This window comes from Lissotriton vulgaris, chromosome 8, assembly GCF_964263255.1.
Source record: "Lissotriton vulgaris chromosome 8, aLisVul1.2, whole genome shotgun sequence".
NCBI lineage: Eukaryota > Metazoa > Chordata > Amphibia > Caudata > Salamandridae > Lissotriton > Lissotriton vulgaris.
This window is the reverse complement of record NC_141696.1, coordinates 1,368,810,385-1,368,836,339: the sequence shown is the minus strand read 5'-3', so window position 1 is coordinate 1,368,836,339 and position 25,955 is coordinate 1,368,810,385. Positions and strand designations below refer to the sequence as shown.

At 42.2% G+C, this 25,955-nt stretch overlaps 1 protein-coding gene across 2 annotated transcripts in view; it reads right to left on the bottom strand.

Annotated features, from left to right (window-relative positions):
• The window catches only part of IFNAR1 (interferon alpha and beta receptor subunit 1), a 245,957-nt gene that overhangs the window by 57,819 nt on the left and 162,183 nt on the right, over positions 1-25,955 (bottom strand). For both annotated transcript variants that reach the window (XM_086935324.1, XM_086935325.1), the window contains exon 7: positions 13,637-13,833. In XM_086935324.1, the coding sequence (XP_086791450.1) occupies positions 13,637-13,833 (197 nt within the window). The remainder of the gene's footprint in view (positions 1-13,636; positions 13,834-25,955) is intronic.

The following is a 25,955-nucleotide window of genomic DNA, read 5'->3' as shown; positions in this document are numbered from 1 at the left end:
TCATAGAAAATGACGGCGCAAAGCAGGACTAGTGACATCATAGCGTGACTCGCGCGAAGAAAGAGGAAGTGGTCATGAGAGGGACGCCTTACCTAGCTACAGTGGACACTAAGGAAGGACTACGTTATGGACTACTCTAATGCTACCCATGGGACTTGTAGTTTATTGAAAATTTTGTATTATGTTTTAGCCCATACCCCATACCCTGTGTTTTAAGGTGTAGGGCTTGAGTTATTGCTTTTTGGCTGCTGTGAGTTTTGTGAAATAAACAGCGAAGAAGGTAAAAAGCAGAATCCTCGCCTCCGTGTCCTTAATAGAATTGAAACTTACTGTTACAATGCTAGGCAAATTTCGATTCCTCAACAAGAAGAAACTACAAGAAGAAGAAGGACTGAACAGCTGTGCAGCAGCTAACAAGAGGAAGACACCCACTGACTTGACCCCAGCCCTACAGGCCTGTCTCCCCCTCAAAGCTGCTCCTGCGAAATCCCTGTGTGTCCTGTAGCCAGCAACCTTGAAAACCCCAGATGACCTGCCTGCCTTCATGCCCAAAGACTTAGTCTCCTGTGAACACCGGATTTGTTCACCTGCAACCTCTGGCCTTCTCCCTAAACCGCGAATCCGCATCACTCTGCACCCACTGTCCAAGGCCCCAGCTCAAGTGGGCAAACACCACTAGAAGGTCACCTCGGCGATCCTGACCCGAGATCCGGTGACCCCTGACCCGCCTCAAGACTCCAGCCGACGCCTGCAGTCTAAATCCAGAAGGCACCCCTAACCACGACCAGGAGCTGCTAAGAAGATCCGACCCCAAAAGGCACCCCTGCACCCGACGCCCCATGGCTTTGTGGTCCTGACAGTGCCTAACCAACCCCTAACTTCCCAACTTACCTCTCGAAGTGGTGGTCACACCCAGACGACCTTCGTCCCCAAGCCTGCAGTGTCTTTGTAAACTGGAGGATCTCCATTGAAAACAACAGGGCGTCCGACGGCGAAACAGCACCCTGCACATGGCTGCCCTAGTGCCGCTGAGGGTGCACCTTTGGTGCTAATTTGTTTCCCCATTTGCCCTGAGCTACAGTCAAGGTGCTTTGCTCCCACAGCAAAGTGGGCTGCTAGTCAGCAACCACCAACTGGAGGCCCCCTTATCCCCCCTTATCCCCCATTGGATAACATTGGGCCTCAGCATTCTGCACCCGGGCGCTCTAGTGCCGATGAGGGTGTAACAAGAGTGCACCCTGGGGGCCCCCTAAATCTACCCCCAGAACTTTAACGCCCACTACCAAATACTTACCTAAAAATCGATAACACTATTTTCCTCCATAGGATAACATTGACTGTTTTTCTGTGAAAAGTTTTTAAGTGTGAAGTTTGAGAAGCTAAAGAAATTCTTTAAAATTTCATAATCTAATAAAAACGATTTAACTTACCTGTTTTCTGGAAATATCCAGAGTAGTAGCTAGGTATACTCCTCTGTGTGAGCCTAGTAATCTCAAAAGTTACTTACCTGCTATTTTACTAAAAAGCCTATTCAAGTCTATGTACTGCATTTACTAAGTATTGCATTTCTCTGCATCCATACTGTAAATCAAACCAAAGTGCATATACAATTATCATTCAAACTGTATTTCAATAGCATTACTACTGTTAAGTACTTATTGCTTACCTGTGCCAGGCTTGCTTGGTTCTAGGGAATAAAATAACTAAAAGAATATTTTTATACAAAAACAATTGGTCTGAAGTTCATTCTTTGAGTGTGTGAATTCATTTGCTGACTGAGTGTGTACAACAAATGCTTAACACTGTCCTCTGATACTGCCTTACTACTCGACAACAATACCACAAATAGAGAGTAAAGTTCTATCTAACTTTACCTCTGCCAACCTTTGTGGTTCCGCTGGACTCTGTGCACACAAAGCAAGGATTGGAAATTACAGGAAGCAGCCGACTTAACTTGCTGCTGCTATGGTCTGCCTGACCCCTGAGACCAGGGGTAGCAAGGACAGTGCCAGGGGTAGCATTTGCTACCCCCGGGGAACCCTAATTAATGTCCATGGTTGGTCTAGATCTAAATGAGGTTGGATGGAGTGTGGCCCTTAAAGAGATAGTTTAGTTTGATGGAGCAAAGCAGCATGGTGATGGAGGGGGTGGAAGGGTGTTTTTAAATTTTCACTGTTACCTAACCTATATCGGTGGTGATATGACTAGATGATCAGAGATTGAATTTGAAGTGCAGTAACCAAATAATAAAGATTTAGAGTGGATTTTGTATGGTTGTATGAGACTGTATGGAACATAGAACAATCTGAGAGGCCTTTGGAGGCTCTCCAAGATATTTGTGTGATACTCTGCAGTGGACAATAGGATCTGCCAGTTAGGATGTTTATCCAAAGTGCCCACCACCTGTGGTGGCAACAGCATTCTCCTATCAATCTACGAGGCAGCTGGCCAAAGCCAAATCATATTTCAATGGTATAGGTAATTTTCCCTCCATCCTTGGTGAGCAAGGTGCTTACTGGCTTTCAACTGTAACCTGTCATGAACAGGGCCCTTGTCTTGTCTGGTGTGCATTAAATGGAATGGCAGGTGTTTCACAGGTGTGGGACTAGGAGACTGTGCCCATTGACTGGTGTCTATTTGAGACAGAGTATGCATGTGTTAGTCCTGTTATCCTTAGGGTGGTCTTTCCAAAGACTTTTTGCATCTTGTTTTTGCTGATTCTTTTTGTTGGCCTTAGGACTCTGAGCACTTTACCATCGCTGACAAGTGCTAAACTGAATGTGTTTTTCCCCAAACATGATGACATTGGTGTGTACCTGATTGGCATATTTGATGTACCGGTAAGTCCCTTGTAAAGTGGTATACCACATACCTCGGGCCAGTATTTCATAAGCTACTAGTGGGCTTCAGCACTGATTGTGCCACCCACAGAAGTAGCCTTTCAAACCTGTCTCAGGTCTGCCACTGCAGTGCCCGTGTGCAGTTTACTGCCATTTTGACTTGGCATTTAAAACTACTTGCGAGGCGTTAAACTCTTCTTTTATACACCCCTAAGGTAGGCCCAGAGTAACCCGAAGGCAGGGTGCCATGCAAGTAAAAGGTAAGACATGCACTTTTATGTTTTTGCATGTCCTGGTAGTGACAAGCAACCCATTTTGTTTTTCACTACTGTGAGGCCTACCCCTCTCGTAGATCAGCATTGGGAATTTTTTAATACACTTTTAAGCTGAAAATCCCGATCAGAGGGGAGTAGCTTTTTCATGTTTAATATCTTTGGATTGGTAATGATAAATCCTCCTTACTGGTGAAGTTGGATATAACATTACTGTTTTAGAAATGCCCCTTTTAGAAGGTGTACATTTCTCTGCACTTACTGTTCTTTGTGCCTTACAGCCTGTCTCCAATACAAGTCTGGGTTGGGTGACAGCTACACTTTCTGCATTTGCCCTAGACAGCCACAAACACAGGAAGGTGAGGCTCATCTGCATTCTGAGCACTCATCGACATTCATCCACATTCTGATGAGTCTTCCTGGGCAGGGATGAATATATAGTGTCTTGACCACACAAAAAGATAGCCTGGCAGATAGGACTGGGTTAAAAGGGATCCCTGTGCACTTCATAGAGCTGCTTTGAAGTCCCCCCTACATCAAAAGCACTTTTGGGTATAAGTACTGGATCTCTGACCCCATAAAATCCGACACTTCTGGATTTTGAACTGAACCTCTGTCAGAAGGATTGCTGTGCTGCTTAAAGGACTTAAATGGACTGCTTTTCTGGAAGGACTCCTTTTTGCTTGTTGCCCTGCTGCTCCCTGATTCTGCTGAAGGAAATCTGGACTCTGCCTTCCCTCCAAGTGATCTCCAAGGGCTTGCCTACTGTTTTCTGAAGTCTCAGGGATGCAAAAGACTTCCTGCATTTCGGCTGGTGCTGCTGGACTCTGCCATCTGTAAGTCCTACCCTTGCCTGAGAAGCCCTCTCCAGTTCTGGGCCTCATATGTGAGATTGCAGCTGTTCTGCTACTAAACTGATGCATCAGTACCTTTGCGAAGATCGAAACCAATTCATCACCCTTAGTCACAGAGACTGTTCGCCGACAGAGGTTCCACAGCCTGCGCAGCCCAATGACGATGCTCTGCGCGACTCGACAACACTGCATTGTCTTCATCTCACCTAAGCTTGATAATGACGCAGCAACCAGACTGGTTGGAAAAGATCGACACATCATGCCCTCAGTATCCATGCTTTGCTCCATGCAAGGTACTTTCTCAGCAGGCCCTGAGTGGGTCACCTTGCCTGCCTGCCCTCCATTGCGGTCGGCCTGAACTTTGGATTTACCCCGGTCTACAACAACCTAAAGTAACCTTTTAGCGCTATTGACTTCTAAGCACTGTTAGCACAATTGACCAAATTGCACGGTTCCTTTCCTTCGAGTGGAGAGTACTTGACAATGACAAGAGGATGGTGTGCATTGCATTTGTGGACATTCGGTCCACGTTTGATCTTGTCCAGAGGGCAAAACTTTGGGAGGTCCTGCATAGGATGAGGGTTCCAGTAGGTTTATTGAACCTACTTCAGGCCTTGTACTCTGATAATTATGTGATAGTCAGGTGGGCCCCCACAATGGAATTGCCGGACGACATCCATTATCAGGAAAGGAGAACATCAAGGGTGCGTTCTGGCCCCTATGCTCTTCCTCCTGTATACAAATGCTTGTATCCTGTACCATATAAATTGTAAAAACGACTCTTTAAGGTGAAGGATTCCAAAACACCATGTTTACTTTTTGAAGTTGACACCTTGTTGTTGTAGAAAACCTCACAGTGTTTATCCAGTCTTTTAGACAAGTTCTCCCTTTTTTGCAAAGAATGTGACTTAGAAATTAAAGCAACAGAACAAAATATATGATGTTCTGTGCCTGAAAAAAAATAAAAAATGAAAAGAAAGATACTTTTGGGGAAGGAGGTGTTGGATAGGGTCCATGAGCAAATACATGTGCATTCATTTATACAAGCATGCACCCCAAAGACTGGAAGAAGCACTGATTCGGCTGCCGCAGTGACAGCAGGAGCAGAGGAACGGGGAATAATGCAGGCACCAGCAGGAGCTGGAGTCTTCGTGGAAAGAAGGTAAAACAGAAGATTAGAAGATCCAGCAGTCTCCTCTCTTTGGATAACCTTTTCATAGGTCAGCCAACGGGAGGAGGACCTTCCCTAGGCATCATTGACGGTCAGCTCTGGGCACCTCAGGACTTAAACATGAAGTGCCCAGGGCTAACTTTACTGGTGATGCTCCCTCTCATCATGAAAGGGAGGGCTCTGACAGGCTGAGGACGTCACTGCCCTCAGGACTTGTAAATCTTCAGCCCAGCAAGCTTGTCTGAAGGTTGCCAGGTGTCTGCACATTAGCAAATGTAAACGCCTGGTTACCTAACCTTGACATGGTGAGTGTCTGTCAGGCTGCCTTTTCTCAGCCTGACAGACATTCATCATGGATTGAAAAATGAAAGGGCAAGAGCTCCGCAGCCCTTAATGTACCTGCTTTAATTTCTGTTCCAGTTTAGGTGGTGGTTTTTAGGTCTCGTAGCGTTACAGCGCGTAAGCGCTGTCTCGCCGAGATCTATTGTTACTGGGTCTGCTTCCCAGGAGAAAGCACCTGGCCGCGTGCATCTCGCAAAAGGCGATCGGCGCAGGCCACGCGCACGCAAACGCGCTCGCCGTGGCTGTCTCCTGGGAAGCGCAAACATACACAGGCACACCTCCCCCTGCACGTATGCGCACACACATACACAAGCGCACATACACGCACGGATAGACGTCCCCCCCACCCCTCCGCCGTCGCACCCACAGACACACACACACACGCACACATACAGGCATCCCCCCCTTCCCCTGAGGGGGGCACATAAAGCAAGTGGCAGTGACTGGAAAGGACACAATCATACTTGCGGTGGTGACAGGTTCTGGAGGGTACAATAAACAAGGGGTGTCATAAGACCCCCGCCCCACGGTGCCTGCAGAGGGGGGGGGGGGAGATTCTCCAGTGAGGGGAGTTGGCTTTGGGGCGGGGGGTAAAATGCATGACACTATATGTTGAGTGGGGGTGGGCTAACCCTGGCGCTCTGTCACCCCTCCCCCCAGCTCCCACAGTGCCCCGCACGCGGCCCCAGCTCACCCCGGCTGTCTCCCATCCCGGGGGGGCGGGGTCGCTCGCTGGTGCCGGGTGCCCCCCTCCCCGTTGTGAGCCGCTCCTTGCGGGCTGCCGCCGGGTCCTCCGCACTCCTTTCCCGCTACTATCTCCCAGTGCTCCGTCAGCCGGGGCCCGCAGCCGCCACCGCTATCCCAGCCTGCACCGTGCGCGGCCGGAGGGAGGACCTCCAGTGATCCCATCGATCAGTGCGCGGCGGGGACTCCGCCTATCACTTCCTGCTTTCCTCTATGATTAGCATAGATAGCAGCCGGCATGAACATAGAAAACGGAGCGGGGCTCTGCGTGGCCTGCGGAGGCAGCCGCCATCTTTGAAAAGGCTGGTTAGAATGATTCTGAACGGGAGCACGTGATACAGGGGGTCCTAGGGCGTTCTCTCGAGGGCCTACAAGTGCGTTCAATACTGTGTTCATAGTGGCCAAGGTTTCAGAATGCTATGCGTTACATTTTCATAATTTCAGTGTAATTACGAGTGACATTTCAACAATTATAACTATGAGTACCACTTTCTCCCGAGCAAAATCAAGCAAAACATAAACCTCAGAAATTACACCCATTTGAGCAAGGAACAACTCTAAGAAGATCTCAACACTGCTGCAAAATACCTGACATGGAAGGGCACTAACTGGAGACAGACTTCCTGACTGCAGTTCTCAGCAGAGGGCAGGCTGCACATAACTGCCAAATTGTCAGTTTGCTTATGCATAGCTGCCAAGTTTTTGGTTTGTGTATATATGTGTGACATTCCCATATTTGCATTGTGTTTATGTGTGACATTTCAATACCTCACGTGTGACACTTGGAGTGACACATTTTTTTGTGAGCTGAATAAGACTGTTGTGCTGTAAATATTGTATTCAGAAACTGAAAGCTTATCTAAAATATGACGGTCTAAAATGGCTCTTAAAAGATGTGCAACAGTTAAACACAGTCTTTGAAAATATTGGCCTATCAGGCCTGATCCTGTGATCCGTGATAAGCATAAGCTGAAACCCAGAGCCTCTCTGGCAGCATCAATCTGTTAAAAAGCAGACAAAGACAAACAACACAGAGCCAGCATAGGGCAGATAGACTTGACAGCTTGGTTTCTCGTACCAAGGAGAGTCAGTGAATAGATTTCCAGCTTAACACTGAGAGGACACATCATTGGTATTATTATCCCTATGGTGAAGGAAACCCACTTGTGGATTCTATGGCAGGACGGAGGCGAGGATTATGCATATCTTTTCTCACTTTATTTGCATAGCAGTTTAAAGAAAAAATAACAACACAATCATTAAACAAAAGACTACACAGCCCATGAACCATAGAGGGGGTAGTCTCCAAGGCAACGCGCTCGCCGTGGCTGTCTCCTGGGAAGCGCAAACATACACAGCCACACCTCCCCCTGCACGCATGCGCACACACATACACAAGCGCACATACACGCACGGAGAGACGTCCCCCCCCACCCCTCTGCCGTCGCACACACAGACACACACACACGCACACATACAGGCATCCCCCCCTTCCCCGCTCACCGGCACTCCGGACTTGTGCAGCCTCCGACGGCGGGGCTCTCCCTCGGGCATGGGAGCCCCGCATCACCACTGCTCCTCCAGGCACTCCGTGGGCGCAGGCTTCACAAAACGGAAGTCCCGCCCCACGATAGGTTTCGTTTTGCGTGCGCACGTCTTCTTAGGAGTGGGCTTCGCGCACAAGACGGAAGTCCAGCCCCCACCAAAGGTGTTGCATGTTAAAAAGCATATTTATGTAAACACATGAATTGGGGTCAAATAATGCCCTCCCAGGGTTCTGGTGACACCACTTTCTAAACGCTAGGGCGTGCTTGACCTGCGGCCCTATTACATCATCGGTAACCCTATACTGCCACCTGTGCACAAGTGTGCCAAACCCATGTAAGGCATAATTCTCGGATGAGAGCATTGCAAATGCTCGCTAATCAAGTCGTACGATTTCTACCGAGATATACACAGGAACATGACCACTCAATTATGGAACATTTTCTTTGCTCTGGTTAGATCCTAAAATCTTTCCTGAAAAATATTGCAAGGCTGGGCGCTTCCTTAGTTCAAATGGTTATTTTATTTTCTGCCTCTGTAGTATTTTGAAAAGTCGCTGTTTTTCTTTTAACAGTCGAAATTGTGATTTGGTGGAAAACGCTTTTATCCTCATAATGGGATGTTGAGTTTAAATTTAAACCCAGAATTCTAACACACCTAATTGCCTCCAAGAGAAATGCCAGTTCGCTGGATTATTTTGCTTGCAGGTCGCTTATGAAACAGCTTTGGTTTTTTACGTCACACAGCTGTACGTGTGCTACAGCAAAATGATTATATTGTTGATTGTAACAATAATTGCCAATGCGTATTACAGACTACTCATAAACTACGGGACGTGCAGGGGCTCAGGTAGTGCAGCGTCAAGTGCGGACTCGAAATGTGGGATTGCTAAATATGAGTGCGTGTGAAGCGCACTGATAGGGACTTATTTACAGGCACCCTGCGCTGCAAGTGAGTCATTTTTAATATGGAAGAAAGTGACTTCCTGGCATCGCAAGGGGCTTGTAAATAAATCCCATAGTGGTTTACTCACATCACTCATCTCATTAACGCGCGTATTAAAGGGTTGGACTGCGCGATCCGTCACTATAGTCTTCTCTGCTCTCATCTGACGCCTCCTGTGACCTTGGGCACATGCATCATGTGTAATTCGGCCTCACTGGGAACTGTTGGTGTGCAGCTTCGTCTTTGATTGAGAGGTAGGTTGTGGCGAGCTATGCGAGTTCACATGTCAACGGCTGTGCAATCAGGCAATTGCTTCTTAATTAATGGTGCCTTAGGCGATGTTCGCAAATAATCCTCGCAACATACTTAACTAGGGGTATATTTGCAAAGAGTTCATGCAGCGCAGCGCAGCAAGCGAAGATGCTGCACTGCCTTGGCACTGCGTCAGCCCCGTACGTGAGGTGCATCATTAAAGCTGTGTGAATAATAACAGCTGTGAGCCCGTGCCTAAGGTGCATCATCAGAGCTGTGTGAATAATGACAGCTGTGAGTCCGTGCCAAAGGTGCATCATCAGAGCTGTGTGAATAATAACAGCTGTGAGCCCGTGCCTGAGGTGCATCATCAGAGCTTTGTGAATAATAACTGTGTCAGCCCCGTGGTGAGGTGCATCATTAGAGCTGCGTGAATAATAACAGCTGTGAGCCCGTGCATGAGATGCATCATCAGAGCTTTGTGAATAATAACTGCGTCAGCCCCGTGTGTGGGGTGCATCATTATAGCTGCGTGAATAATAACAGCTGTGAGCAACAGCACTCTTGCACAAACTCAAACTGCTCACCAATTCAAAGTATGCTAAAAATTTTATGCAACGCATTGTCATACACAATGCCAATAACTCAAACTTTAATGCTGCGAGACCTATTGCATTGCAAATGCTTGTTTAGGTTTACTATAATTTTGAAACTGATTTTACTGGGAGCTCAGTCACAGTATCACCAACCCATTAAGTTACAGTGACTTGCAACCGGACCTACAGACACCCTAGAGTAGAAGAGGAGACATCACATTAAGCTTGATACTTTGCAATCCAGTGTCTGCCACCTCTACCCGAACATCCCCAAAAACTGTAGAGCGCACTCAAATGATTCACCCATAGATTAGTACTGGCCATGGGGTTCAATGTTAAAGTAAAATCTACTGCCTAGTGAGCAAATACTACAAACATGTTTAGGGTTGTTTTTGGGCACAAAGTACTAGCATCTTATAATATTTGCTCGCATATCAAAATGTAAACTCCTACATAAATGTCAACTGTAAATGAAGTTCAATTCTTCCAAAAAGGTTCGAGCACTGACTGGACATGCAGTTAACTGTATTATTCTGTTTCTAATCCCTACCCCTTCCTAGAATAAGCCTTGACTGCACATCTTTAGCACCCCTGGGGAGACACTTGCCCAAAGGAAATAAACAGGTTATGTGTCTCATGTACATAAGCATTTGCAGCCCTGGGACACCAGCTGTAAACAACACTCCAAGACGAGTGAACACTATTTTCGATACCTCCTAGATGTCCGCCATGTTGTGTCTACACACAATGTGATGGCCATCTGAGAATTATAGAAAATACGAATTCAAGATGGTCGACAATGACTATTGATGTGCCAATGCTTGTGCAATTTTTAAAGCAGCCATTAGTAGAGAGTGGGACAGAGGCAGGAAAGGGATAGACACCAAGTCACAGCAGTGGCAAGTCACTGCAGTGGTCAGTGTATGTATGTATGTATGTATTTATTGCTTATTAAGCGCAACTGTCACCCCCAAGGGTATCCTGGGGGGTGTCAGAGGAAGGGGGATGTAGAATAACAGAGGTAGGGAAGTTAAGGATGGGGCCAACAGAGGATAAAACGAGAGGATGAGGGAGAGAGGCATATGGGAATGAGGGAAAGAGCCATGAGCACACTAAGGGAGAGATAGAAAGAGACGTGTACTTCCACAAAGTGCTAAAACCACAAATTCTTGCAAAAAAAAAGAAAAAGAAAAGGAAAATAGTTTCTTGAAGTCAGCAGTGAAAGAATACAACTCATCCATTCAAAAGCCAGGGTGAGGTACGAATACTATAGGGGTGGGACAAAAACAATAATTAGGAGGAAAATCTTTAAATCAGAAGAAGGGAATTGAAATAGAAAAACAATCCTGAACAAGGGGCAGAACCAAAGCTCACTCTATGCAAAAACTCAATTCAGAATAGACAAAAGAATGACCATGTCCCTAGGTCCCCTCAGAGCTTCCCCTACACTTTAGGTTCATTCAACTTCAGAGCCCAGCATCCACTTTCAATACCAGCAGATGGAAACAAAAAGTCATGACTGTCCTAAATCAAACACCACAATGGCACTGAGAGAGCCTTGGTGTTCAAAGGCTCTACTGGCATGGGTGGTGTCCAATACTCTTGGGTATCGAAGATTACCATTTCACACACTAATTGTTTCTTAATAGAGCCAGTCACAGATCAATTATGCCCACATGTGACTGACAGTTAGAAACAGAGCAGCATTAAGGACTAGGTGTGAGATAGCAGAGTAAAAAAATCACCTTTAAAATATGCTTCACACACTTTTAGAGTACAAAGTAAAGCACTTCTTTTTCACTCAACATGAAATCAATAATTTGCTATGAAGTGGCAAAACAAAACACTATACAGTTTCCACTCTTTGTTCTGTTTGACAACTGGATTCGAGCTACTTCTGGTTTATTTCTTGAGTATCAATTGTAAGCAAATACCGATGCCAAGAGCAGAAAGTCTATTTAAGCACAAAAATGTAATTGGTCAACATCAAGCACAAAAAAAACTGAAAACGTTCAGTATTTCTGCACTGCATTTATCTCGAATTTCTTTTTTAAAGGAGTGTGCCCACAAACAAGTTTTCAAGGACCCTGGACAGCCTCAGCTGACTGTGGCTTGTGATAACGTTTTTGATGTGAACATGCTGAAGTCTCTTATGTTCTGTGTTCGAGTCGTGCAGAGTGGTACATGTGTGATATTAGGAGTACCACCTCTTGCTTTCCTGGTCAGAAAATCGACCTGCATAAAGAATTTGGAATTTGTGAGCACTAGCACTGGTGGAATTTATGAGCCAAAAATTGCCTGGAATTCAGGGGAAATGAGCAGTAAATAGCAAAGTAAAAATGGGCCCTGTGAGTTATTTCCTACTTTGGACCTAAAACTTGTAATGACCGGTAAATGTGTTTGTAAAACCACCTGGTAACGTTCCTACTGGGTCTGGTATTATTACCCCATTTTAATGGCCAACTCATAATGAGATCCTTGGGACTTGGGTTCATGAGGTCTGCGACTGTGTGGTAGGTCATTGGTGAAGCAGAAGGGTGGGATGATTTATAATTTCCAGAGGTTCAAGAGCAATGCACACCCATGTCGATAGCTTTGCATGTCAATTATGAATGGAAGGTAGTGAGTCCATTTAATCTTATGATTTCCTCAGTTTTTTGTCTAGAACGAGGTCAATATCTTTTATCTCCTTCTCAATATTCCTATTTGGATTTATAATCTCCAAACAAGGTGAGGGATAGGGCTTGTTTGTAGCATTTATGGACCGATTATATTGGTGATGATGCCATCCTTTTTTAGATGTGGTTGTATCCTTCTAACTAAACAGTTAAAACCGCCCCCTCTTCTCTCTTTTTTCAATTCTTCTTTTTGAGATCTTGGATCTCTCTTGTTTTTAAATATGTGTGTTATAGATACTTATCATTGATGTATTTGGTACTTAGGCTTTGTATTATTTTTCTTTTTTCTTTCTTTTCCTTTTTTCCCTTCTTCCTCCCTCCCTTTTTCTGTTTTGATTATTATCACCCCTCTAAACTCTATCTGTAGCTATTGATGCACAGAGTTGTTTGAGACGTCTTAGACAACATACCGTTTGTGAGTCAAGAATGTTTTGTAGATAATAATTTTTGGGTTTGAGATAATTTTTATGTTATGTCAATTATGGGTCATGTAGTTATGTATATATTACACCTAATGTGTCTAATAGCAGGTATATTAGAACACATACACATGTGTCTCTATATCAATATTAGTCTTATATGTGTCCCCCCCTTTTTGAAGAGAAAAAAGAAGAAAAAAAAGTTGACTGTGTCTTTCCCACCTGTGTGATATTTCTTTTTCAGTCAAAATTGTCATATTATTGCTTATTGAAAATGCCTGAAATCTTATATCATATGTGTATTTATGTGGTCTTTTTATACGTAGTAGGTATTTTTATATATGCATATATATGTTTGTTTTATACTTGTACACTCAGGGTGTTTTTAATCTGTATATTCTTTCAGCCCTGATGAAGTTGCAAGTGAACGAAACGCGTTGGTTGAGATTTTAAGGAGTGATAAGAATAAAGGAATTTTGGATAAATCCGAAGCCTTCTTTGACTTTATCTTATGTGCACCATCCCCTTTTTTTGCAAATGAATGGAAGATATTTAAGAAGAAAGGGATGTGAGAGGGTAAAGGATAATGAGTAAAAGTGGAATCTACATGATCATTGCTGAAGCCAGTCGGGCAGCTTGCTCGAGTAATGTTCTGCCGATATCTGAAAGGAGTTCTCTGGGCTTCATCCAATCTCTGTGTGTTTAGAAGCAGTGACAAGCATGTGAGCCAAGTTACACAGTTACACAAAATTGCACAGTAGGCTCTACTATAACGAGCTGGTCAGTGAATGGACATCATGCCGCCCCCATCAAACATTTCATTGGTGTAGACTGCTTTGTAACATACAGCCAAGAAGAACATGCAAAGTTTCAGGTTTGATACCTGCAATCCTAAATGTGTTTCTTAACCTTAGAAATGAAGAAAAGGTGCCTATGGGAATATGAGAATTACTAAGATAGAGAAACGAGTGTGCTTACAATCTTTCTCGGGTTTAAATTTTTTTTTCTTGGACCAAACTGGTGGCCCTGTTCCAGTTGAAGCTCGTATACGGATAGAATACTCTCCATAGAAGTCAAACTCCGATGACACACGACATTCGTTGGCGACAATATCTTCACAGTGCAAGACAGTTGTCCAGGTAGGCTCATTTTCATTATATTTCAGACATCGTTCCCTAAAACGCAAATGGATAACAAGCTGTAAATTTTCAGTTCCGTTATTTTTTAAATAGTGCTTAATGCCAGCTTTCAGCCCGTTGTATGTGGCCAACGTTTTAGTAAAAATCAAGCTATTGTACCATGAAGATTCAGCAAACTTGCAAAGGATGAAATGTTGTTGAACCAGACACCATAATTACAGCTAAGTCTTGTACCTACTGCACAGGTAACATCTTGCCACTAAACCACATACTGTCTGTCGATGTTGAAGACTGTATGGGGAGAAGCTTTTCAAAATTGTACATCACACTGCCTGAACACACCTTCCTAGGTGCAAATTGTATTTTTGGAAGGATACATTTCATAAATGTAAATTCAATTTTTTTTAAAGTATGATTTTTTTGCAAATAACCCTCCCTTCCTCTTCCTCCTCTCTTCGCTTGTTCCTCTCCTCTTTTTTTCTACTTCTTTACTTTCCTTTTAATTTTTTTCTTTCTTATGATTATTTGGTTGTAGTATTGTTCCTCTTGATTTGTTCTTTCAATAAAACAGATTTGAACGAAAAAATATTTCGACAACTAAGTTCTGCAAGATAGCATAGGCATGTATTCTCTTAAACAGAAAAAATAGGTGGCACCTAAGAAGTGAACCCTAACTAGGAGGTCAAAGGGGCATCACAACATGGCACTAAGGCATAAAAGCTTACTTTGTTGAATGATGAACACATCCTGCACATTTGTTAAAACACTGCAAAAGAAATAACTACATGATGTTAAAGGAAGCTCTAGTTGCCTCAGTCAACAGTGTCCCTTTCATCACTCCTGACAACTATTTACTACCGTGAGGCAGGGTCAGATTGCGCGTTTCCTGTTTAATAAGCTGACTGCCAAGAGAAGGCATGACATTCGAGCTATACCCTACCACCTACATTTTACATTTGTTGCTACCAGACTCTTAGCTTTAAACTATTCAAGAAGCTTGACTGAGTTGCTAGCAGAACCAGTCGATGAGCCAGATATCGGCTGGTGCAATGACCAGCTCTCACATACGTTTCCAGTTACAGGCTTTATTGAGGCGCAGCAAGAGGGTGGATGTAATGTCTTCAGGCAGTCTTTGAACTGACTCCACTCCCAGCCCACTCACATTCCATGAGAACATATTCAAGTTCTATATGATAAATGCACAACTTATATACATTCTATTCAGCACACGTTCCTTCATTTGCAAACAATAAAAGCCAATACTGTATTCCGTGGTTAAAAGCTGTAAAAGAATGTTTAGTGAGTATAGGGCACGGTTATTTGTTTACTTCACCCAGTTTAATAAATTGTTCACATAAGACCATTGTTAAAAAGGCCTTATACGATTCATACAGAGAGGAGCGTGAAAGGAAGAACCTTTTAAAGTGTACTGTCACAAAATATATGGGTTACTTTGAATCCTCAAACAGTCACCCAGGCCCCCCACAGAGATACCTACGTTTACATCTTGGTAGATGGAACAGGAGCCTACTGTTTCGTTTTCGGGATGGGAGCATTGTAAACTTATTAAACTTCCCCCTGGGTTACAACAAACATTTGGAAACCTTAAGTTGTCCATGTAACCCAAATATGAAACAGAGTCTCATGCACTTTCTGTTTTTCTGTGATTTTTATAAACTGTTTTCCGCTCACTATTTAATGCCTTACTGCCGTAAAAGTAAGTTGTCCAACTTTAGAACAGCACTGAGAACCTTACTACTACTGGGATCAGATGAAGTAATATTCAGAGTGAGCTGCTTTCTTAAATCTGCTGTTCGGTCACGAGCCACTTTACATATTGATGCATAATATTCCGCACATTTGCACTACTGCACCATGCACTTTATTTTATTTCATTTTGCATATTTGCATTTTGCACAATATTGATTGTGATTTATTCATACTGTCGCTATTCTTTTTAGCTGTTTTAAAAAAAATTTAATAGTATATACTGTTGTTTTTAAATAAAGTGGGACATTTATGTGTTTTTGTGGAATTGATCGAATTATGCTCCTTGTCGGTGTTATATCATTGTACTGTACTGTCTGAAATTGTAATCTGTATGCACTTTTATAGATGTTTTTATTCCGAATAAAGATCTTTTGACTTGACTTGACTTGACTTGAAAAGCCAATACCAAGAACATATGAACACAATGAAAACAATAATCACAATACATATACATTAAATACTGAAAGTTGAATATAAAGATTCATAATGTAGAGTGGTTATCACCAACTAGAACAGGTAAAGCAAGACAGAGTTTTTCAATTCCACACTTTAATTAATTTAGCAAAATGACCAATCCTTATCCACGAAACGTCATGATGGATGACACACTTGATTGCTGCGTCTCCATGCATCTCTTGTCACAATGCCAAAAATGCACTGCTGGGGCTAAAGAACTCTAGAAGGACTTTGAAAATCATAACCTTCCGGTAAAGACAGTTTGAATTTTGGCAACATGTGGATGAATACTTTGGATCCTTGCTAACCTACTATAGTGCCACTACTGTTCCCCTTCCACCTTTACACTATTGCCATAAACATCCAACACTCTTATAGCGTCACAGAATCTAGACAACCCCTTTTTTATTTTGATTGGTTCCTTTATTCTTACCAGCTCACCTATATTGAACTGGGACAACCTCATCCTTTCAATCAGATTTACAGAAATTGGCATTAACTTTCTGGCTTTTTCCCCACTCTTTGAGAAAATGGATTTCCTTAGAAATATATGCATATAACCAATAGGAATGCAAAGTGATGGAGCGAGTTTTAGAAATTAATTTATTTCATCTCGTGAAGTTAAACTTCCATAATTTAATTAATAATATTAATGAATTTTTGCGTGATATGTCCTAAACCAACCTAGAATAAAATGCACCACACTACATAAGGGATTAACATTATGTGTTTTATGTTGCACCTGCAAGTTCGTAGAAATAATAAAATAATTGTCTACTGTATATGTCTATATTAAACGCGGCTGCATAACTAATAGCATGTGCCTATTTATATGTGCTTTTGTTTACTTTGTGTTTCTTTTCTGTGCTTAAAGCTAGATAATATAGACTAATGGGTTAACATTAGTGATGGTGCGTGGGTAACAGAATGATTATCATTACTTGAATTAATTATTGTTTTGTGTTTGTTTAAACATTAGTTTTCGAATGGGCCTAAGAAAAAGATGGCTGGCAGTGCTGAAAAACGATATGAAACTTGACCAGAGTGAAGCCTTCACTCACGTGCTGAAAGAACATTCTTTAATAAACAAACATTAATGCGGAAGCGTTTTTGGTCAAGTTGAACGTGTTCTTGTTGAAAGGACCAAGGACAAAAACCTTGGAAAGCCTGCCAAGTGTAGGAAGTGAACTTTGCATTCGGATTGAATGTTACACTTTTGAGGAAGCTCAGTGGATGGTGAATCTAAGAACAATAAGGGCTTATGATGAGCCCCGGACTTGGTCAGAAACAAGTGACCTAATTGTGGACTGACGGCTGTCAGCCAATCGGAACGCTGAAAGACTGTGAATTGTTACATTTAGTTTAGATTAGTGAGTTAGAAAGGGATAAAAACTTGGCCCCTTGAGAGGAGCTTGTCTGTCTTGTTCCTGAGGGCGAAGTGCTGTCCGTTTTCTTGGCGCACGTAAGATAAATGCTTTTAATGACTTTCCTTTCCAGGGTATAGCGAGTTTTAAGATAGGGAATTAAACTATTTTTGCTTTAAATTCATGCATTCTGAGCTACTTTGAAGGGCCAGTCTAACGTGCCTTTCTTAAAAATGATGCTAATAAAAGATAAAAATGCATTTTGCTATGATTAAATACATTTAATAAAATAGATTATAAAGTGACAAGCTGGTCTTGTTTATTTTAGTTGTCTAAGTTACCATCAGTTGATTCATTGGCCTAAGTGGCTTAATTAAATGTTTCCGTTATAATACCATGGTTATGATGATGATAAACTGTAGTTGTATATAATGTGTGAATAGTTTGTGAGCAAGATCTGATTAATTAGGCCACATGATTCAGTTGCCCAAATTCTGTTTCGGTTTCTTATGGGCCTTATGAGAGATTTCGTTTAATGGTGAGTATTGTGGTGATAGGTAGTTTTAATGAGACAGAATTTCTATTGTGGCGCTGGATCAAAAGCATACAATCCTAGTCTACCCAATAATTCAAAAGATGACCTACCAGTGGAAATGTGTGGAGTAGTTTTATTGCACCATTAAAAAAAAAACACACAGCCACTACTACACCTTTATTACATCTGGTAGCTCTCCAACAACACCCGGTTAAAACTTTGAACTTCCATTGCTCTGGGGCGAGTACAAGGTGCTTCTAAAATGTTCCATACCATTTTTGCTTGAGAAACTCACACACACATGAAGAGGTGAACTGCTTACTTTATCAGTTAGCATACATTTTCAGATGCTTTCCTTAGGAAAAATCTCAAAGAATAGGGAAATTACTCAATCTAGTGTTAGCATGAATTTGACCTCGACCCACCTCGACAAATGATTAACAAGTACAAGCACAAACCTTAACTGTGGTTGTTAAATCTGACAGAGCCCCAGAAAATCCATACCTCACCTTTGCCGTGCCCTGTCAGGCGCAGACATCATTGTTTCTGAAGGTGTTAAAGTTGACAAATGTTTATCACTCGCAAAACATTAGGAACAGTCACTCACAACCTCTCTACCCAGCCACTCCCAGCCCATTCAGATTCTATGATGTCATATTCAAGGTCTATGTCATATGACATTGCATTCTAGTTACCAAAGGTGGTAATCGAAGAAACCCATGGAATAAGCACACCAGAGAAAGGTTGTATGTCGTCACAACGCATTCCGTTGCAACGCATGCCTTTTCCACGCATGCGTTACAACGGAATGCAATTACCACAAATATGCCTTTACCACGAAAATACCTTTACCACGCGTAGTTATACAACGATTTTTGTTGTATAACTATGCACGATAATGGTATTTTCTTGCTAAATGCTTTCTCCGATCCCTGCCCCAATACCTTATATGTTCCCTCCGCCCTCAGCCCCCAATCCTTCCACACCTTTACCGCCTGTTTTTATTTTGTTTATAACTATAAATCTATTTTTAAATATGCCTAATATTTTAAATTATTATAATAAATAAAATTACTCACAGTTTCCTTATTTTTCTATCGTTGGACTTCTTCTTCATTCTCTGATTATGTGGTCCTTCTTTTTTTTTTTATATTCAGTACGTAGACGCACGTACGTTATTACGTAGGTATTGAGGCTCATTGAAAAACTGACACACAGAAGAGCTTTTTATTAGTAAGACTTTTATTTCTTTTAATTAAACCCTCTCGTGTTTGTTTTTATTGGGGGGGGAGACCCCCCCCCCCAAGCCCACCTTCAAGCCCCCTTTTTTATTTCTTCCTTTTACTCACATTCCTTTACTACGTATTTCGTAGTAAAGGAATGCGTGGTAAAGGCTATACGTGGTAACCACGCATGCGTTGTAAAGCATGCATGGTTAAGTATAGCGTGGAAACAGCTGCGTTGTAGTGGCTGTTTCCCCCAGAGAAACTGCGGACTCAACAGCACTAGTGAGGCTCACTTGCATTTCTACTGTGTGAGAACACGGTACACAGTATAAAACACTGAAGAGCACGAAAACTTACACACAGAACAGGGCACATGCATTGTTTATGCATGAGCATGCCACTGCCACTGTTTTAGGCATGAGTTCATCAGGATTGTCATGCTGTTTCCCAAGTATGGTACTACCTTATGTTTGGTTCTGTTGATTGTTGTCTTTATTTAAAATTGTAGTGCTACTGTGTGTCTCTGTTGAGGTTCCAATTCAGCTGGAAAGCTTACTTTGCAGGTTGCACACTGACTGTTGGTTGTAATCTACTAATAAACCCACACTGTGATACTCTGGCTATGCCATTTTGTTGGAGATGAGGAAGGAATAATTAAGTGGCAGAGAATTTTAACTTCTTGTGTGAAAGTGGTATTCCTTTATAGCTAGATAAGACCACATGTTTAGCCAGAAAGCAGAGTATATGGGACCTAAACTGAGATGATACAGACGGATGGCTAAGAAATGTTTCATGCAAGCAACAGATGATGTCCCATACATGGAAAATCAGAGCACAGTTCATCTTATATTTTGGCCTTTGCAAATACTAGTCTAGATATGTTTTTTGGATTTTTTTCATACGTTGAATCATCTAACAGTTTGGCTCATAAAAGGCCTACTTATGCATGGAAAACCTAGAGTGCAGTTAACTTGCATGGACAGCATTTGTAGGCAGTGGTCGATATATTTTTACGGTGGATAATAATTTAGTCTCCGTTGTAACTGGGATTCTGCGCAAAACACAGAACTGTGCACAGAGACTTGGGACATCAGTGAATTAGGGTGCGCCAAAACTCACCTTAGCACCCAAAATCCCCTACCAGACTAGCAATCAGTGTCACATTAGTTATTTGTCCTATAGCAAAGAAACCAATGATTAGACAACCTAGAACATGGGAATTAGAATCATCTCAGGAATGGTGGGAAGTGAGGACACTCTTTTGTTATACGTTCATACCAGTCCACAACGGGAGTAAAATAGAGACACGGTAAGGTTAAAATGTTTATTTTAACGACGGGATCTCAAGCACAGTATTTTAATCAACATCAGCATACATATGGATAATAATAATACGGACAGCATGGTTAAAATTCCATAAAATACAAAAGGAGGAATCATGTTACAATGATAGTACAAACAGGTGATAAAAGCGCCTATTTAAAACACCCTCCCTATCTAGGAACTATGTATTATAAAACTATAGAAGGTCTCTGGAGTTATCTTAGGGGGACCCCATTTACTAGTCCGCTCAGTAAGTGTAAATTACATCAGGATCGGTTAGTCTCTCTGCATGCCTTGAATCTTCCAAGTGTGTGCAATTCTGGCAAATGTGCTATGATAAAGGCGCCAGAATCCTACTTCTGCTTGCAGCTGCCAAATTGTTGTGTCTAGAATGTGTTACACGGACAAGCCAGTAAACAGGCTCACGTTATGATAACCTTGGCGGCTTAGCACTCACTGTACTGACTGGGGATACGATGTATGTCTCGAGATGTCGAAAAACAACCCCTTTCCCATGTATAGACCTTCATTCAAGCTAAGTCAGCAAAAACAGCTATCCAGTGTTGTGCGCAAAAGTAGCAAAAGGGAAAAATGGCGTGTAAACCTCGAATAAGCCATGCTAACTTAACATACACGCAAAAGAGGCCCATAAACCATACAACACCGTTGTCAGTTTTACCCCCATGTGTAAGCAGAATACCGTGGTTTTTGCTTCACAGATGTAAACACCTGCAGGAAGCTTTAGACTACACAGAAAAGAGAAGCACTGGTATGCTCATATACAGTGGAGTACTCTAAAACTTTCCTGTGGGAGAGCTCATTTGTAGTTCAAAGGGGTCAGAAAACAACAGTGGACTTCCTTGATGGAAGTGGTATTGGCAAAGCGTAAGGTTTGTTGTTAAACTGCATGAATACACTTTTCGTATGTCTATGTGTCTTGTGGCAAAAACAATGCTGGTCGTTTTCACACACTATTGGAGACTAATCAGGAAACAATACTATTGAGGCCTCACGACACGGCTGTCATGCTTTGAGTCTTATTTTCTGTAACTGTTTCTTACCTTTGCTCAACAGCTTTGAGCTACTGTGGAATGTGGCATCAGTTTCAGTTGAGGTGGCTACTGTTTGTTTTGTGGACTAAATGTAGGCTGTGGATGAGTCTAAGAATAAAATGCTGTGCTGCTTTTGCTTCATTATGTCACCAGGCCAATCGATGCATCGCATTCATTAGACATTCCTTCTGCACGGCATGGAGTCTTACAATTCTTATACAAATAAAAGCTTTGCAAAAGGCCAAAAACGTTTTCCATAGTAATAAGGGATACAAGATGCAATGCAAAATTAAATGGAAAGCTAGGAGTTTCATTTGCAAGATACACCTCTTTCGTAAGGAGCAGTGGCTATCGAAATCTACTGTAGAACTATTTAGCGCTGTCAACGTAAATTCTCAAAAAGGTTCAAAATTCCACAATTTGAAGTACTGCTTTCCACTTTGTAGGACCTAAGCATAGAAAAGAATACTAACAAATTTTGTTAGCAATTTCATCTGCAGTCTTGGTCGCAGGAGTATATTGGTCTGAGCCCACACAGAGCATTTGCTATTGAGGGGAACCCACTTCACAGAGACCATGTAAATCAACAATTAACAAAGCGCATGCCCTTCAAAAGTAATGTGGGTAGATATTTTCTTTCCATACACAAATAACTAATCACTGTTTACACCACAACCTTATTGTCGAAATTCTCAGAGATAACCTAGACTGGTCAAGTTAGAGTATATAGATATCTAAAAGAATGAGATTTGAATTAGTCAGAATATTAATGTATTCATTGCATCAAAAGGGAATTGCGTTTGATGGTATATTGTTGGCTGGTATGATCGAAGCATGTTTTGTTTATGTTTTAGGAATTCAAGGTTGTGGCAGTAGGTTACATGCAGACCTTGGCTTGCCTATTAACTTTGCATGTGAAGTCTGTTATCTTATGAACAGCAGAGCGATCACCTGTTTTATCTGCAGATCTTAAATGGCCTTAAGAATAAAGGATTGTATTGCATGGCGAGTCGCATCTCCGAAATAAATTATAGGATTCTAATGCGGGAAGTGTCAGAAGATCACAGAGTTGACAAATTAAGGTGCTGTCCACTGCACATCACAACTCAGAATAGGGGTTGTTCCCTTACAGAGTAATGAAGTCAGGTTAACGTCTTTTAATGGGGACTAGACACAAAAAATTACATACCATGTATCAATGCACATGGTCCGAAAAATGGTCCTACAGGTCAACCTTCACAACAGTAATGGCGATATAACAGGGAGAGAGACAAAGACATAACAGGGTGAAAGAGAGACCCATGCTTAAATATGGTGGACTCCGTCCTGGCTGCCTTTCTTGTACTTCAATGCCACAATACCATGCTATTTTCGAAACATGGACCTTGTCACGAGTACTGTTTGAGACAAAAAAAGGGTCCCAGATTTAAAATGTCCAAAACATGCTACTAAATATGAATGCAAGGTTGGATGCAACTGAACCACTGCATGGTTTTGTGAATCACAGGATGAGAAGGGAAAGCCTCTGGGAACATCTCTGGCCAAACAATGAGGAAGGTATTCCCTAGGACCAGGTATGAGTAGAGAGAACAGCTGAGAATACCAAAACAGCCACACATCTATTAGCAGGTGAAGTGTTATGGAATATGCTGAGTCCATAGGCTTCACTATAGGAAACTATTCTGAAAGGGGAAATATTGCAGAGAAGAAATATGAATGGCCTCCTTCGTCTTCAGAAACATAGTGAACAACTTTAAACATTGAAAATGGCCTTATGCAACTGCATATAAAAATCTCTGACAAGCCATGGGCTCTAAAGAGGCCTCACAGATTCATCGCTCAATGCACTGAGTAGCCTCCGTCTAAACCGACGGAGACTACATTTCTCTCTCTGAAAAGTTTAGCAAGTTAAACTACATAAATGCTGCCTGTGGTATCTTGTGGAAGCTTCTGTAGTGGGACCTCCCTTCATTATACTGGAAGTGCTTTCTTCTGGATGGGTTCTAAAGCTGTGGGGTGAGGTACTGTTAGAGATGTTAGCAGTGTCTTTTTGGACTTTGGCTAAGGTGCTTATTAAAAGATATACTGAATTTACCCACTGCTCATTGAAATCATTTTTCTTTAATCATCACACTTGGGCCCACAGAAAGATGAATTTGTAGGAATGTGTTTTGTGAGTTGGACTTCTGTGTGACACAAGGAGTGGGTGGAAGTACTTGAACAAGTATGTTGTCTTGGAAGAGGTAAAAGTCAAGTTAATCTCTAGATGGGCGCAAAAGGATTTATGTAAGCTTGGCTTCTGTAGAGTTAAAGACGAATTGGGTCTTATGGATGGTTTGTTAACTAGAGGAACTAAACTGATGCCACCGACTCCATTACATAGTAAATTGTCAGATGTAGCACATGAAAGTCACCAGGGAATCAGCAAAATGAAGTTTAGACTTTGCAGTGACTACTGCAGTGACTACTGGTGGCCAAGCATGGTTTCACTGGTGGAAAGGACGATTAGAGATCGTATAGCATGTAACATGAGCAACAAAGCAAGAAAACTTTCAACACCGCTAATGATTTGCCACAAAATTCCTAATAGGCCATGGTACTGTTCATGGTGAAAGGACTATCGTGCACATCTCCGTTCTCGTTTACATATTTTCACTTTAGCCTAAGGTGAAATTTGCACGTAATGTAGAAACATAATTTGAAGCTGATTTTTTTTTAACAGAAGTTTTTATCAGGGAGAGATTTCTAGGAAGCTTGGTCACCATCAATAGGCCAGTTATTTTCACAGGATGTGGAAAGGCTTTTACGGAAAATAGGATTCGTTGACAATAAAATTGCACTACTTCACCCTGAGGCTAATGGACTCATAAGAAGACTCAATATAAATATTAAAAAATAATTCAAGTAGCCAAAGATTCTGGTAATTCCTAGATGGAAGAGGTGGTGAAATGGTTAGGTGGGTGTATATGGCAACTACAGGAAAGGCCTGAATGAGGGAGAGATAGGAGACCTCACACTCTTTAACCTTTAGCACAGGTATCTGTAGATTGGGACAATTCGGTGGGATGGGACTCTGGGGCAGTAAATAAATGGGAGGTTGGCAAGCAGGAAAGGATGACATTTCAGTATGATGTCGGTAAAGCAGTTGCTGTGTCACAAGTGAGTGGGGGATGTGGAGAAGATGGACCCATTTGGAATATGGATCATATTTCTTTGTTTAATTGACGAGGCCCTTTTGGGACACACATTACAAAATATTATTTAAATCAGCTTTTAAAGGCAAAACTTTCGGTGTATTTACTCTTTTCCTCGCATTCCCTTTTATTTTGTATTTCTGTTTTTGTCTTTTCTTATTGTTGTTGAACTTCGGAGGAAAGATGTGTAGCATCTTGTCGAAGCTTCTGCACGGGAACCTTCTTTCTTTCTGTTGCAGGAGCTCGCTTCTGGAATGGTTCTGTGGGGTGAGGTATTGTTCGAAATGTTGGCAGTTACTCATTGGAATGTGGCTGAGGTGCTTATTAAAGGAGATGCTAAACCTACCTGCTTTTTGTTCAGATAGTCTTTCTTAAAGTTCCTCACTGCTGGACCTGTTATCTGGGTACTATGGACCTCAGGGGTAACTTGGCAATCTTGGGAAACAGCACCGGATGCAGTCTATGGATACCAGGAACTAGATATTACCTGATGCAGTGATCATGTAGGGGAAGACAGAGCACTTATTGCACTACCCGAAAACACGTTGTAGCTGCTGTGCTCAGCACACGTCTGGGTGTCCTTGAGGCTCCGATTGTGCAGGTGTTTCGGCAGTCGCCCACAGAGGTGCTCCATGACTTCTGAGGAATTTCAGACGAAATAGCAGCGGTGGAAAGGCAGAATGCACAGTGAACAAACTTGGCTTTTGTTGTATGCCTCGTTGACACCATGTGTTGAAGAAAGGGGGCCCTTTCTAAGATGGTGGTCTATCCAGAGATTACTCTGTGAGCTTCTCAAGCTAAGATGACGTGGCTCTTGTCTTGCAATCTGTTTCTATTAGAATTATATATAAAGAAGGATGGATGTGTCACAGTTCATTCATTCCCTTATTTTTGTCATGTTCATCAGCACCCTGCTACTATCTTTGTCCATGATTTTTAATCCAAACTTCCAGAATTCCCTTTTGTAGGCTGTGCTGGCCTGGCCTGGTTCTTTTCTCTGTCCTAATTTTCCAGTCAGAAAAAAACTTTTAATGCGTGAAACGTATGTTTTATATACATAAACGTTCATTATTGTTAACTGCAAAATAAATCCAAAAAGTGCAACACAGAAAGAACTTCCTCTTTTATCTCACTGACCAACTGATTATGTCCTATTTCCATAACTTGTTGTATCAAAAGTCTTGTAGCATCTGAGTGTCTGTTGGCATGTGTGTCACTGAAGACATCACTTACATGGG